This window comes from Xiphophorus hellerii, chromosome 1, assembly GCF_003331165.1.
Source record: "Xiphophorus hellerii strain 12219 chromosome 1, Xiphophorus_hellerii-4.1, whole genome shotgun sequence".
Taxonomy (NCBI): domain Eukaryota; kingdom Metazoa; phylum Chordata; class Actinopteri; order Cyprinodontiformes; family Poeciliidae; genus Xiphophorus; species Xiphophorus hellerii.
In genome coordinates, this window is record NC_045672.1 from 10,288,199 (window position 1) to 10,303,484 (window position 15,286).

At 37.2% G+C, this 15,286-nt stretch overlaps 1 protein-coding gene across 1 annotated transcript in view; it reads right to left on the reverse strand.

Moving 5' to 3' along the window:
• cacna1db (calcium channel, voltage-dependent, L type, alpha 1D subunit, b) overlaps positions 1-15,286 on the reverse strand; it is a 75,833-nt gene that overhangs the window by 23,297 nt on the left and 37,250 nt on the right. Inside the window, 17 exon segments of the mRNA XM_032570995.1 lie at positions 1,437-1,496; positions 1,585-1,644; positions 2,988-3,117; positions 3,269-3,416; positions 4,077-4,137; positions 4,273-4,327; positions 4,427-4,541; positions 4,908-5,028; positions 5,198-5,405; positions 5,718-5,943; positions 6,064-6,224; positions 6,825-6,912; positions 8,552-8,626; positions 10,557-10,726; positions 10,841-10,944; positions 12,491-12,687; positions 13,694-13,846. Coding sequence (XP_032426886.1) covers positions 1,437-1,496; positions 1,585-1,644; positions 2,988-3,117; positions 3,269-3,416; positions 4,077-4,137; positions 4,273-4,327; positions 4,427-4,541; positions 4,908-5,028; positions 5,198-5,405; positions 5,718-5,943; positions 6,064-6,224; positions 6,825-6,912; positions 8,552-8,626; positions 10,557-10,726; positions 10,841-10,944; positions 12,491-12,687; positions 13,694-13,846 — 2,132 coding nt within the window.

Here is a 15,286-nt window from a genome sequence, read left to right on the forward strand (position 1 = left end):
CATGTGCAGTTCTGCACACACACACTCTGACAGACACATGTGAGCTACAAACAATGCAAAATACTGACACATGACAAGCAGAGCAGAAGTCCTTACATTTATTCACTACACAGATTAATCCTAACACTGCAACACACACATCCTGTTTTGGGCTATTAATCTAAAGCCTTTGCAAAGGAGAGTTACCTGACATGCAGCGAGAAACGAGATGGGGGAAAGGACTGAACAGTAACTGTGATTACCGCAGATTATTTCTGAATGTTGAATCATTAAATTTATTATCTGGAGAAATGCTAAGCAAAAAAAAACAAAAACATTAACTCTAATATTTAGTCAGGCGGAAAAGTAATTCAGTGCTACTTTATTGTTACAAAAAGTAAAAAAAAGATAGAAAAATTTAAAACTACTATAATTTAAATTTTTTTGTTTGTTTTTTTTTAAACGTTGAAAACTGTAATGTTGAATTACTGAAGCGATTTTATTCTGGAGATCTTTACTTACTTCTACACTTACGGGTACCCCTGATAAAGATGTAAACATCCTGAAAATAAATGTACACTGCTCAAAAAAATAAAGGGAACACTTAAACAGGTGTTTAACACTTAAAGTGTTCCCTTTATTTTTTTGAGCAGTATATTTTTCTTCAAATATTCTCATAGTCATTCATTTTTCTTAATAATTTTTCAAATTAAATCTTAATTTGAGACAATAATTGGAAAAAATGCCACATAAATGTTTACATTTTTTTTGCAACAGTGGGAAAATGAATCAGACTCTCAACAATTTATCCTGTGGGGAGCATATACTGGAAAATAAATGTACCTGTTATAATTTTCGTGGCACATCGTGTTATTTTTAGACAGAGTATCTGGAAACTTTTAATTAAATCTCAAATTTCCTGATATGTATCTATGATGCAACAAAAAAGTATTTTTGGCCATTTTTCTTTTCCATTAAAAAAAAAACTACTTGTTTAAACTTGTGCTATTGTCACAGTGATTTTGTTCTGACATTAACAGGCTAATAACTGGAAATGCTCGAGATATCGCTGTGACATATCGAGCTGTCACAGAGAGAGGTCGGTGTAAGGAAGACAAATGAACCTCTATAACTGCAGCAAAAAAAATCTTGCAGTCACCCAGTCTCTATTACTATTAACTTAGTTCAGTGATTTTGTGCACATCTTAATCAGGGGTGTTAATAATTGTGGACAGCACTGTGGCTAGAGATGATTAGGAAATGTTGGCCATAAAGCAAATTATGTTTTTGACAAACAAGGGGGAAAAAACTGACATAAAACGTGTCGTAGTGCTGTGACGACAAAACGAGCAGGCAGCCATTACTTTCCTAACATAAAAATAAAACGACGGGAGGAAGGACATTTGCAGCAAGCTGAGAGATGCTGTTGAGGCGGCACGACAGTCGCCGTTGTTTACCTTAATAAGGATCTCAAATGTAAACATACTAGTGAAGACATAGTCTGCATAGCCTAGGATCTGAGAAGGCAATCAGAGTGACATAAGCACGCAGGGTTACTGAAGCTCTACCCAACACAGCACAGCACAGCACACACAGGACATTTACCTTCAACAGGATCTCAACAGTAAAGATTGCGGTGAAAGCATAGTCAAAATAACCAAGTATCTGCAAAAAGCAATGCACAAGTTCAAGTCATTGCAGGTCAACACACAAAGTGGTCTATTAAACACTTGTTGCTGCAAGATAATGTTGTTTAGACACATACAAAACAGAAGCAAATCTCCACAGAGTGAAGCTGAACTGGGTAACATTTGAATGTAGAAGCTGTTTTTATGATCAATCACTTCATCAGGTCATAGTGTAAAGGATAAAGTTTGGAGGTAGGCAGTTTGATTTTAGCTTCCCGTCTGGAATTAATGTTGGGAGGAAAGGTCTGTGCAGTGATTTCAGGAGAGACAGATTTACTTTCTCCTAATGCACAACACAAAACCCCCCAATGTTATTCATGACGCGTTCCTGTCACAAACCACCTGACAGCTCCTTGGACCGTCCGTCATGGTGGAATCGGCTAATAATATCTGTCAGGTCCAATCACACCTCACTTACCTCTCTATTCTGGCTTTTTAGGATCAAATTAAATTCTTGTTTTTAAGAGTTTTAAAGCCACTATATCTATCAAAACTTTTACACTATCCAACTATTTTCTTTATACTTATATTTTTCACCCCTTTTTAGAAAATAAAAACCCATCTGCGTTTTTGGGGTTTGTCAGGTTCCAATCAGAAACTCTGCATTATCTGTGCTGCACTAGCAGGTGGTGATGATATTTACTAGTTACTCTGGTAACTAGTAAATAGAGTAGTTACTACTACTCTATTGCAATGAGAAATCTTTTCATTCATCTCTTTTTTTCCCTGTTATCATGATGTTTCTGTCATTCTCGGAGAGCTTTCACATTTTCAACCATTACCATCTGTTTCAGATGTGTTAATCAAGGGCAGGAAAAAGTCTATTCAAGTGAGCAACCTTGCCCTGAAAAGTGTGAATGCATGACTGTGGATGTTTCACAGCTAACTAATGATTGTAGTCCTGTGATATTTTGATAATATGCTAATATTTTCCTGAAGGTTCCAGGTGTCATTGGGATCTTCCCACATTCAGGATCACCAAGTGCAGCTTGCTGCGGTTTAGAGAAATACAAAAACCTATCATCGCACCACTGATTGAAATTCAGAAGTGACTTCAATCAGTTTAATAAGGAAGGAAGCAAGACAAGCAATCTGGCCGTGTACATTGTTTTGAGAATATACTGTATAGCATGTTTTTGCTGCCAGTCTTCTCAACTGAAGCATTCACGTCAATGTAATAAACAACAGTCTAAAGACAGGCTTCATCCCCAGCTGTGCTTCTCCTGGCAGTGTGGGAAAGTCCTCTGTGGAAAAGACTCTTCATTAGCTACAGTTAGCATGTCAAGCTTCCCTCACACAGGTCAATGTGGCTTTACGTACAATGTTGCGAGCAGAGAAGTTGCGGATGGGGTCCTCGGCCGCCAGGGAAACGGAGCTGAGCATGATGAAGACCAGGATCAGGTTGGTGAAGATCTGATGGTTGATGAGCTTATGGCAGAGCACACGAAACCTGCAGAAACAGAGGAGTCAGAGGGAGGAAAATGTCGGATTGCTACATTTTAGGTTTTCTTTTTCTCTGTAGCACCTAAAATAATGGACTTCAGATTTGTAGCTTTTTGAACAGAGAAAGTGCCTGTTCTGATTCCAAGCATCGGACTCACGGGTTGGTGCTGCTGAAGATGAAAAACGCACTGCCCTCCGGGATGGGTGGGGTCTTCTCCTTCATGGTGAGTTCAGAGAGTCGCTGGGGCCGGGGGCCCGGCGGGGCTTCAGGGAGGTTCCTATTATCATCATGATCTTCATCATCACCTGTAAAACAATAGCTCAGTATCATAATGCTGTCTATTGCTTGCACCATAATAAAACTGCCTAACTAAAAAATATAAACATGGTTAATCACAAAAGTAAATATCTAGATTATTTCTTTGCTATATTGATTATATTGCTGACAAACTCTGTAAAAAGAAAAGAAAATCTGCATTTCCTGCTGTTTTTTTTCTTAATTTAATTATGTTTTCCATTTTATTTGCATTATTGATTACAAACATTTATTTGTTTTTCGTCATTTCATTCCCTCAGCAATTATTTTGTTATATATTTTCTCAGTTTCTTCTTCCTTTATCTTATACTTCCTGGTGCATTTTGTCAAATAGATATAATAGAAGTTACATGTCTAGATGATACAAGTGGATAACTCCGTTGAAAGTATATTAAAAACTATAAATTAATTTTTGCTTAAACTTGATTAAAGTGACATTTAAGAAACTGGTACCTCTTAACATTTAAAGCTGCCCGGTAAATAAAAATAAACCATTCTGCTGAGGTTATTCGTTGAAAGCAGTTTTTTGATTTCAAAATGGTTGTTTCTAAAAAAAAAAAAAAGTACAGAGATTTGCGGTTTAAATATTATTCCCATTTATTGTTAAACTCAAACCAATTAAGTCTCATCTGTCAAACAAGGTTCTTCACCTGGTGAGTCGACGGTCGTAAACGATTCTTTGTCCCCCTCCAGCAAGGCCTCCGTTGGCATCTAGAAGATGTTTAGAATAATTTTGTTTTACAGATTTCTTAATACAAAAAAGAAAAATATCTAACACTAACAGATTAGTGCTGGGATTTGGTCATCTAAATTATGTGTGAGGGCTCAAGCTAATTTGCATTTTACCGTTGTTTTCCCGTCTTCTGTTATTTCAATCCTCTTCTTCTCTGTGTTTGAGTCCCTGTTGGCAATGAATAAAGTTTAAAAGCCTCCAATGTATCTTTTTTGTTTTTTTTTGCAGATGGAAATAAAATTAAAAATATGTCAAATGAAGCCATACTTAACACTATTCTTTCTCTTTTTGGCCTCCTCCTCCTCTTTCTGTGCTGTGTTGAGGCTCTCTGCGTCAGCCAGGTTATCAACAGCGATGGCCAAGAACACATTCAGCAGGATGTCTGATCAAGTGAGTTACAGAAAAAAACAAAAACACTTACCAACATTTTAAAAAATCAAATAAAAATCTCCACTGGCTTCAAGTAAATTGATCAGTTCAGTTACATGAGCTTTTTTCAATTTGGTAAAGTTGTAATTTCAGCTAAATGTATGTGACCGAATAAGAAAACATGCCACACTTATCAGATTTATATTTGTAAGAAATTCAATGTAGTTATGCTTTACTTTCTGTTGGTCTGTCAAAGTAAGTCCTAATTTCAAACAATTTGTGTTAATGTTCAAACTCAAAAAAACTTTGTGGGTGTAGCTAGAGTTTCAAGGCGCTGACTGGGCGATGCAAGTGTGTGTGATTGCATTCTGTAGGATACAGTTTCCACAGATGAAGAGGATGATGAAGTAAATGCAGACCACCATGCCAGAGGACGCCGGTCCACCGTACGCCATGATGCCGTCATACATCACGGTGTTCCAGTCCTCGCCTGTCAGGATCTGGTGAACAGCGTGAAGCAATATTAGGAGAATAACGCTGAAGCACCTGATTCTGGTCAAACGGCATTATTGGCAGTAATTATTCCCAGATATTGAAAACGAATGTCACAAGACATGCGTGACGTGTGATAAAGCCCTCGGTTCGTCTCTGATTTTCGCAAACACAAACCTGAAACACGGTGAGGAGGGCCTGGGGGAAATTATCAAATGTGCTTCTCTTGGTCACCGTCTCATCAAAGTTGAATTTGCCTCCGAAGAGTTGCATGCCCAGCAGGGAGAAAATAATGATGAAGAGGAAGAGCAGCAGCAGCAGGGAGGCGATGGACTTCATGGAGTTGAGCAGGGAGGCCACCAGGTTACTAAGAGACGCCCAGTGACTGAAGAAGACAGAGATGGAATTTAACTTCCTTCTTTTCCCCCTTTTTTCTTTCTCTATTCCTTTTTTCTTATAGAGAAAAATAAAGTTTAGTAAATGGGGAAAAATTGCAGTTTGTGAACTGTGTCTTCAATCTTAAGCAGCTAAAACTGAAACACACTCTTACAATAAAACACTATTTGATTTCCCTTATTTGAGTCTCTTTTCATAGCTCCATATGCCATTTTGGTTTGTTGTTTTATTTCTACTTTTATTTGTGCAGCAGATTTTAGCCTTCATGACATAAACAAATATTAGTGTAAAATATGCTTACCGCGTAACTTTGAAGATCCTGAGGAGGCGCACGCAGCGCAAAACCGAGATCCCCAGCGGAGACATGATGGCCAGCTCCACCAGGATGGTCTCCACGATTCCTCCACACACCACAAAACAGTCAAAGCGGTTGAACAGCGACACAAAGTAGGCCTGGAGCCCCAAACTGTACATCTTCACGAGCATCTCCAGAGTGAACAAAGCCAAAAGAACCTTATTGGCTACATCTGGAGCAGAGAGAGAGACGAAAAAGGGAATGTTTTTCGTAGAAATATAACGGTTGTAGTATATTGAATTTCATCATGGTGAAAGTAAAGCAAGAAGAATGTAAAAAGTAAAACTGACACCTTGCACTTCTGTTAGCCATTCGGGCTGGTTGTAGTGCTCTGACGCGATGGTGAGGGTGTTGAGGAACACCAGGATGATGACGAGCCAATAAAACGTCACGGATTTCACGGCCGCCCGGCACTTCCTGCGGCAGAAGCGGTTCCACCGTCGCCACTGCCGACTGACAGAGAATCAGTTTGAAATATTCTCTCCATCAGCTTAGAAAACCTAAAGGGAAACGTTACGATCTACGCAACATGCAAAAGGATCATTTGTTGAAATCAAGGAATTCTATCAAATGCAAATACGAGTGGATCAGAACCGATCAGGAGCAGACGGCTGGATTTTAGGTCAACATGGATCAGCGTTGAATTGCTGGTGCCATCAGGGAAAGAAACGTACGGATGAAAACAGCAGGGATCAGAATGATTCAAATACGTGACCAGAATTGATCATGCACGATGAGAAGAAGAGCAGAGCTACCATGCAGCACCACAGCACAGTACTAACCTGCACTTTGATTTAGTTATTTTCTGACTGGTGGAAATAGAAGACAGGACATTTTTAAATAAAAATGGGAAGCACTGTAAATCTCTAAAACGCAAACTCGGCAGTGGAATCTTCTTCAGTGACTTGATTTCCGACCGACTCCTGCTGGGTTTCAGAACTTGCTACCTTGGTGACCATTTTCCCTCTAAAGGGAAACTTCTGCGTCAGCTGTGAGCTACTTGATGAAAAACCTTTCGCATAACTGATTTGTGGTGTGATGTGTCAAACTCACCATAGCGGTCCACAGCACAGAGATTTGTCCTCTTCTCCATTATGGTTGTCTGTGGTCGCCGACTCTGTCTCACTCGTGGGCATGCTGGCTGCAGAGCCACACACATACAAATGTAAAAAATAAAAATAAAAAATAGAATTGCATGAAAAAGCTTATAAATTTTACGTGACTTACAATTTTATTTCATCAGCATTTTTTTTTTTTTTTTAAATAAAGCATTTTTCTTTTTGGCATTAATTCCTCCGTTGTTTAGCTGAGCAATAAGATTATAAAGATGTACTTTTTTTCAGATCCATTACTTTTCTGAAAGCCAACATAAAATGAAACATTAGAAGCAAAAAACTGAGAAACATCCAATTTCTTTTTAGATGTTGCAAGTTTCTTACTTGCATCTTCTCTGCATTTTGCGTGTGGTATGCAGAGCCAGTACTTGTGGTTTCTCTGATGGTCGTAAATTACTTGAAAAAAAATAGGGGGGAAAAAAAGCTAAACTATCTGTGTGACGTCTTCACAACGTTAACAGGGAGGACAAATGTATCTAGCCCAGAATAGAATGTGCTGACTGTTATCGATTATTATAGATTATTACCAAATCAGATTAGCAGATTTTCAAAGCCAGATACTATATATCAGTTTATCACAAATTAGGCTGATCACTAATTCCCTGGAATTGCATCAGAGTAGAAAAGTTATTGTTGCAGAAAATTTGTTTTAAATTATCATTGTCATAACAAATGCATCAGAGTGAAATAAGCTCATTAGCTATAATCCAAACATCTGAACGTCTAAACGCACTGTTGAATTGTAATGCTTTATTATATTTCTATTCTATATTGCGATATGTGGTTTCTGCACTGCAGTAAGTGTTGGTTTTAATAAACATGGGAACAAAACATTTATAAAATACTGAAAATGATTCATGCATTCAGAAAAACAACCTTACTGATAAATAATGAACACGTTCGATACGACAATGAAGGATGAGCAACCTTTACACTGACACTTCTGATTCAATCCAAGCTAAATATAATCTGCTAAGTAAAATCTTGGGGCAACATTCCAAAGACACATTTATGCCCATATAAAAAATATCTCACGCTAAATTTGTTTTTGTTTTTTTTTTCAACAAAATCACCACAGATGAGATAAGGAAGATCTGCGTTTAATCCTCATTAGCCAGGACAGAACATAACTCCAGATATAATTGGGGTAAATTGTTCTGTTTCAAATAATTATATTTGCAGTTAATTATAACTGCTGAACCTATTTGAAGACTATTACACCTTTGACTGTGTACTCAAAACCAGTATGACGGCTTTTATCTGTCTTTTATTGTAACTTTTCACCAGTGCTTGTACAATGCTTATAGAAGAGTTTACTTTGGAAGATTATCCACCTCTCAATAGACATTTCTTTTGCATCTGGTAGTTTATAATCACTTCAGTTAATTTATTTTATTTGCTTTTTTTGCTTAAAATATATTCTTCTTACACTAGAATATGACTTTAGCATTAAAGAAAATGATTATAGATGGTGATGATGATGATAGGGACCATGCACAATAAAACAGCATAAAGAAACAAAGTGCACAAAGCATCCAGCAAACCATGCCCATCAATGCAAAGACACTGTTCAGGACGAAGGTGAAATGTCTTCAAGAACACGCACAGGGGACAGATGAAGTCTTCCCGACGCTCCCGCGCTCAAGTGCACACAAATACATTTACCCTGTGTCTCTGTGGACTGAGAGAACCAGCCAAACTTTCCTTTCTTCTTCTCAGTGAGGTCAGCCAGCGTGACCCCTTGGTGTTATCAACATGCAGTTCACACAGCCAGACAGCAGAGGAAGCAGTGAGTCAACACAAAGCAGAACAAGAGAGAGGAATGAACAGCTAGAGGCAACTTCAGAACAAACTACTGATGCAGCTACAGTATCCAGAAAATCACAGGTAAACTACAGAAAAAAATATTGATGATTTAAATCTGTCCATACTGTGGAGTATAATAATACAAATAATGACATTCCTTCACCAGTAACTGATCCACAGGTTGTTATTTATGAGATTATTAGTTATTAAACAGTATTAGCTATAATGAAAGTCAATAAACCTAACTAGCCAGATCTTTCCGCTCATGATTTCTGGACACAATAACCACATATGACATTCTAAAACTGAGGATGATTAGCTGTAAACGAAACTTAAGTGAGAATGTGAAATACAGGAGTTAGGGAAGTAAACAGTTGTTAAAAACAAGAAAGATGTGTGGCAACACATGGGAGGAAGAGGGGAGGAAGAGAGGGAACATCTGATGTTAGTGGCATTCTACACGCAGCATGATTGACAGCACAAAAACTCTCCTGCCACTGATTGGTTGTTTCTAGATAGTAGATAGTAGACTGGGAGAAGACAGGATGAAATACATTTTTTACAGATTATTTCTATACCATACTGTCACAACATAATGACAGTTTGAACAAATATGTAAAAAAATATTTCTTATAAAAGTGACATACTGCAGCGTTAATTTCACTCAGGAGAGGACGGGTTAGGAGGGACTAGAGCTGCTGCTGCTGACTCATCTGTTGTTAAGTGTGGTAAGAGATACAGGTACAAGTTAAATATATGAATATGTTGGTAATTTGTTTTCCTTCGTTCATAGAATGCTGGTGAAATGGAGGCAAAGCTGAGCTAATTATGCTAAATGGTTGATAATCTCACACAGTCTACCCACCTCTCTTGGAGAAAAACTGGGTTACACATTGACAGTCTTGTATTTTTCTCTCTCCATTTCTCTATTTTTTTTATTTTTTTTTGAAAACCTGACTTTATTATTTTTCTTGGCAGCATAGTAACAGGCACAGTCGTTCTTGTTTTCTGCTGAAAACTTCACTGTCAAGCACGCTAAGCAGGAACAAACCATTTCATGCAGTTCAGTGCAAATATGGATGTCTGCTTTTTGGTCTGTTGATTTTTACTGCTAAAAACTATTTTTGAAAATACAATATGATTAATTTTGTAATTGACAGGGCCCCAATTTTTTTTTTATTTCTATGAAAATAAGTAAATAAATGAATAAATTGCAGGAGGGCCCCCTGTTGGTCAGGGGCCCTTAGAATTGTCATAACTTTTCCCCCCTATAAGGCGTCCCTGCAAGACACACACACACACGCCCACACACACACACTGCAGGAATCAAGGAGAGAACGTTAGTGTGTTATCACCACAACAACAACAACAGCAGCAGCAGCAGCAGCAGCAGTGGTAAAAGCAGTGCAGATACTGGAGAACATGAACACTGACAGGTGCATGTGAACAGACTGCAAAGCGCGGTAGGGCCATCAGTGCACAGAAGATGAGATTTGTATGATTTTTTTGCAAAAAAAAAAGATGGTTCCTGCACCATCCCAAGTTTATTATGTAACCGCATAATTACTGATTATATAAACAGGGCTCTTCCTTCATCTGTCTTTCAGATGTCCACAAAACAATCAAAAAATTATGTAAAAATTACAAACGTGAAATTATCCAAAGTTAAGGTTTTAGACGTATTTTTGAATCCTCCAATTTAAACTTAACATGCGTTTGTTGAGTGGCGAATTGATGGTGAAAATTCACAAGCATTCAGTGACTTTGAAAGACTGAAGAAGAAAATTATGCCACAGTCCTGGGCGGATTCCCTTTGCTGTAACACACGGAGCAAACAGCAATCAAAAAGGTCCGGGTAACTCACGATTGCGCTTGCCCTCCTCGTCCCCCTCCTCCTCGTTCTCAGGGTCGATGTCCTCGGCTTGCGTGATCCAGTCCAGGTAGCCCTTAAGGTCCTCCTCCAGCTGCTGCTTCTCGCGCAGCTTCTGGAAGTCGCCGCGAGCTTTGGCCTTTTCACGCTCTTTGGAAAACTCTCTGCAAGGAGAAAAAGAGACAACACACACGCCTGATTAAGATTAAGAAAGGTTTTGTTTTTGTTTTTTTTTCACTTTTCTGTTTGAAAAGTGGAAAGTAAAAATGCAAACGTACCCACTCAACACTCCCAAGACCAGGTTCAGAACAAAGAATGATCCAAAGATGACCAGACTGACAAAGTAGACCCACGGCAGCTCAAAGCCCATCGCATCATTCATCTGCATTGGAAAATGTTTAATCAATGTTAGCTCACTTAGGAAAATCTTTGCCTAAGTATCTACTTGAGATAAAAAAAGAAATACACATAAGTAAAAATACTGATTTGGGATGATGTGTTATGATCTGAAGGTGTTTAGATTTCTGTGTTTCCGGTTTTGATCATTTCCTTATTATTTCTTCAGATCTGGCTTCAGTTTATTCCTCTGTGTTGTTTCTGTTGTGCCTTTTCCTTTGTACATTACTTTAATGTTCCTTAGGTTGGTGCTTCTTTAATGTATTGTTTATGTTAGTTACAGGTTTCATAACATTTTATTATATTTTATAGGCATGTCATATTATTCACTGTGTAATATTCGTCCTTCATGGAAATTGCTCAACTACTTACAGAGGAACTCAAAAATCCCTTTAAGTACCAAAATGAAGCAGTGATCAAAAATGTAATGGGACATCAAAGATTTTAGAAAAGTTACATAAAAGATAAATGCAAAATATAAATAAACCTATTTATATTGTATTGAAGTAGTAACATGTCTCTCTAATACATTTTAGTAAAAATCCAAACTTTAGTTTGACTACATTTATTTAATATTGAAAAAAGAATTTGCATATTAGGAAATAATTAACAGTTATTTTTTTTATTGTTTTACATTTTTGAACAAAACTTACTGGCACCCCTAAAGAAATGTAGCTTTTTTTAATCAAAATCTACTTTTTCAAATTGATCAAAGAAATTAGGAACTTTTAATTAGTGATCTATGACTCTTTTCTCTCAGATATAAGCATGAGATAAATAAAATCTGATTTAATTTAGTCAGTGTTCATGTCATTATACACACAGATATATACTGTATGTATGCATATGTAGATGTAGATCAATTGAGTTTCTACACAGCTTCACTCACCAAATACCAAACACCCACCATGTACGAACTGTTAAAGTTGGCCAATTCAAGTAGAACAGGTCGCATGGCACATGTAACATTAAATGACCATCTATCCATAAATCAATTCTTTATTGTTTTAGGTTTGTCAGACCTTCTTCTCTCCAGCAACACAACACCAACACTGAGATGAAATTGCCATGGCAACGCATGCATGGAAAGAGCAGTAAAATGTGTGGAAAGGAAGAAAAAAGGACTATAGGAAGACAGCAGAGGAAAAGAAAGAGGGAGAAGTTCATTATTTCACAGATGAAGGTCGCCATGGGTAAATGAGTGGGAGGACTGAGATGAAGCTCATAAGTGTTTTGGCTAATTAAAAGCCATTGCTGTTTTTTGCTAATGAGAAGCTGAGAGTTTTCAAGGGAGGCTAGCTTTTTAAATCGATGACACTTGTTAATTCAAAGGAAAGCCACTGTCCAGGCTGCAGCTCTGAAAGAAATCATTGTCATGTGAGTGTGACCCATGTGAGGTTGCTTAATGAGATTTTATATCGCATAGGCTTCAGATATATTTCAGTACAAATATTGTGATCATGCTTTAAATAAAAAGTCAAAAACTGGTGGCAGATTCAGGCTTCTGAGTCATTTTTGTAACATTCGATTACCCAGTAGAGAACGTCGGTCCAGCCTTCCATGGTGATACACTGGAAAACGGTGAGCATGGCGAACAGAAAGTTGTCAAAGTTGGTGATGCCGTTGTTGGGGCCTTGCCAGCCCTCTCTGCAAATGGTGCCATTGACCAGGCAGCGGCGGCCGTGCCCTGAGACAGCGCACGGCGTGGGCTCCTCCTCTGCCAGGGCTCCTGGAGGCCAGAACACAAACACGTAGAGAGCACAGCAAACGCTAAAGACAAGCCAAAATCTGAGTCACTGTTTTACCTTTACAGCAGATGGTTGGAGTTTAACACAGAGAGAAATGCAATCAGCATGAAAAAACTCCAAATCTCAGCAATTTTATTCATATTCACCTTACATTATTGTACATCTGCATGTGTCTTAATGATTAAAGTTGACTTCATTCTTACGGTAAAAAAAATAATTTGTTACATCTAATTCAGGCTACTGCATATTTTTTGATGGAAACTTCTACAGATTTCTTTTTTTTCAGTTTCATTTTTAGCTATTATTGCTTAGCCTCATACAAAGTACATATAACGTCATTAAAAATAACAAATTTGAGAGCAATATCAACGCTAAATAGCACATTGACAATAATATACCCATCTGACTATGAACATATTTTACATTTTGCATTAGGATAAAATACAACACTGTCCTGCAAAAGCAGAGGTATTGTTCAATCGGAAAAGCTTGGTCAGTTAATATTTTTCTTTTTTTAAAACAACTGATGCAGTAACTTCATTGAAAAATGTTCTCTGGTTTCACTCCCAGTTAAATAAAATAGATCACACATATGGCCAGATACTGTTTTGACTTATTTCAACTTTCCTAACAGCAAGAATCTCTCTTACTCTGCTTTTTTTTTTTTTTTACATTTACACTTATTTATCTTTAAACATGAGCACATTTCTTGAATGATTGTGCTATTTTGTAAGCGATACTAAGTCAAAGAGTGAGCTTGTTTACATAATAGCTAGATATCTGTCATTTAATCACAGGATTTAATCCACCATCTGCTGTTGTGTCCTGTTCTCAGCTGCTTGTCACCATTCACATACAAGGTGCATTATTCCATTCATTCCCAGGGATTAAATCCTGTATCTGTGGTAATCTCATATCCTCACTATGTCTGTTTAGGGTGAAAGAAAGATAGAAGCTAACAGAATAATGAAATAAGGACCAGTTTACCTGATTTTATGACGAAGCAGGTGGCGTGCATCTTTCCAATGAAGAGCTCCAGGCCGATGATGGCGTAGATGATGATTACAAAGAGGACCAGCAGAGCAATGTGAAGGAGGGGAACCATGGCTTTAATTATGGAGTTTAAAACCACCTGTAAACCTGTAAAGACACACATTAGTCAAAGTCTCAGCAAATCACAGCTTTTATTTATTGCCTGATAATAAAAGTATGTCCTTCCTTACATTTTTGACGGTTGGACGCTGTCATTATTAAAGTTCAGGCTACAGCGAGATTGCATTTTTATAAATGATTAATCTCAGAAAAGTTTTATATTGAAGAAAATAAAGAAAAAATAATTTCAAAATTGCACATCTAATACATTTTTAACATTCAATTTTTGAATCGAACAAATTTTCTGCTTTTTTCAAATACAAAAGCAAAAACAAAACAGTAAAACACAACAATAAAACATATGAAGTATTGGATCTAAATTACAAAAACATGATCTGTGAATGAAATCAAAACACTAACTGTTGGAGCTCAAGTAAGATATAAGACAAACTACTGGGGAAATAATTATCATCCAAATATCAATTAGTGTATGAAAAACATCCCGTATGTAAAGCAGCTGAACACACATGAAAACTAACAGCCTGTTAAATTCCTCTACTAGCTCTCACAATGACATGATGTACACAAAAGCCCAGACGTTGTTTTCTGTGTACTAATTAAACTGCACAAACAAACCCACATAGACAAATATCAGACAAAAGCAGAGCTGAAAAACACATTTTCAGTCTAACTTTGTGTTTCCCAGCCATCCTTTCCTGCCTCAGAGAGTCAAATGATCCGCTGCCATGGAAACTAAAATAATGCAAACAAATCAGTGCACGTGCAAATGTAAGGTCATACGTTTTGGAAACAGAAGCAGGGAAGAAAGCACCATCTTCTCGGGTTCACGATGGGAACTGTAGAGATGCTATCTGTGCAAAATAACTTTTTTTTAAAATACTGTATAAATAAATACATTGTGGAGATTTTGTATTTGCATTTTTTAATTTTGGTAAGTATGTTGTCTTGGCTACTATAATAATCTTCTTTATTAATCCACTTTTATTGATTAAATTGTTTTATTGTTTGAGGTCAACAATGTGCTCCAGAAATGAAAAGTGTAATAAAGTTAGACTGACTAACCTCAGATATATTCATATGTAGATAACCAGACTTTTAAAACCAGGGCCACTGGTCCAGTTTATGATGCTTTATAACTCAATATCTTTAATTCACAATATCTCACAACAACTACAATACCATCTTTATTAAAACACTCACTGACTGTAATTAACACTGACCGTTTGCTGTAATGTGTTAGCTAAGCAAACACAAGGAGGTTATACACACACACCTGAAATCACTGATAGCAAATTAATGTGTTTTTTTTCTGGAGACTAAATGTCATACAGGATTAAACCTCCAAATGTTTTATGCTTAACTTTATGACAAACTTCACATTTTTACTGTCTGCAGATGAAGCTTCTCCCTCACTAACATGTAACTAACTAATTTTTTATTTCCAATAATGATGAACGCTTCCCTTTT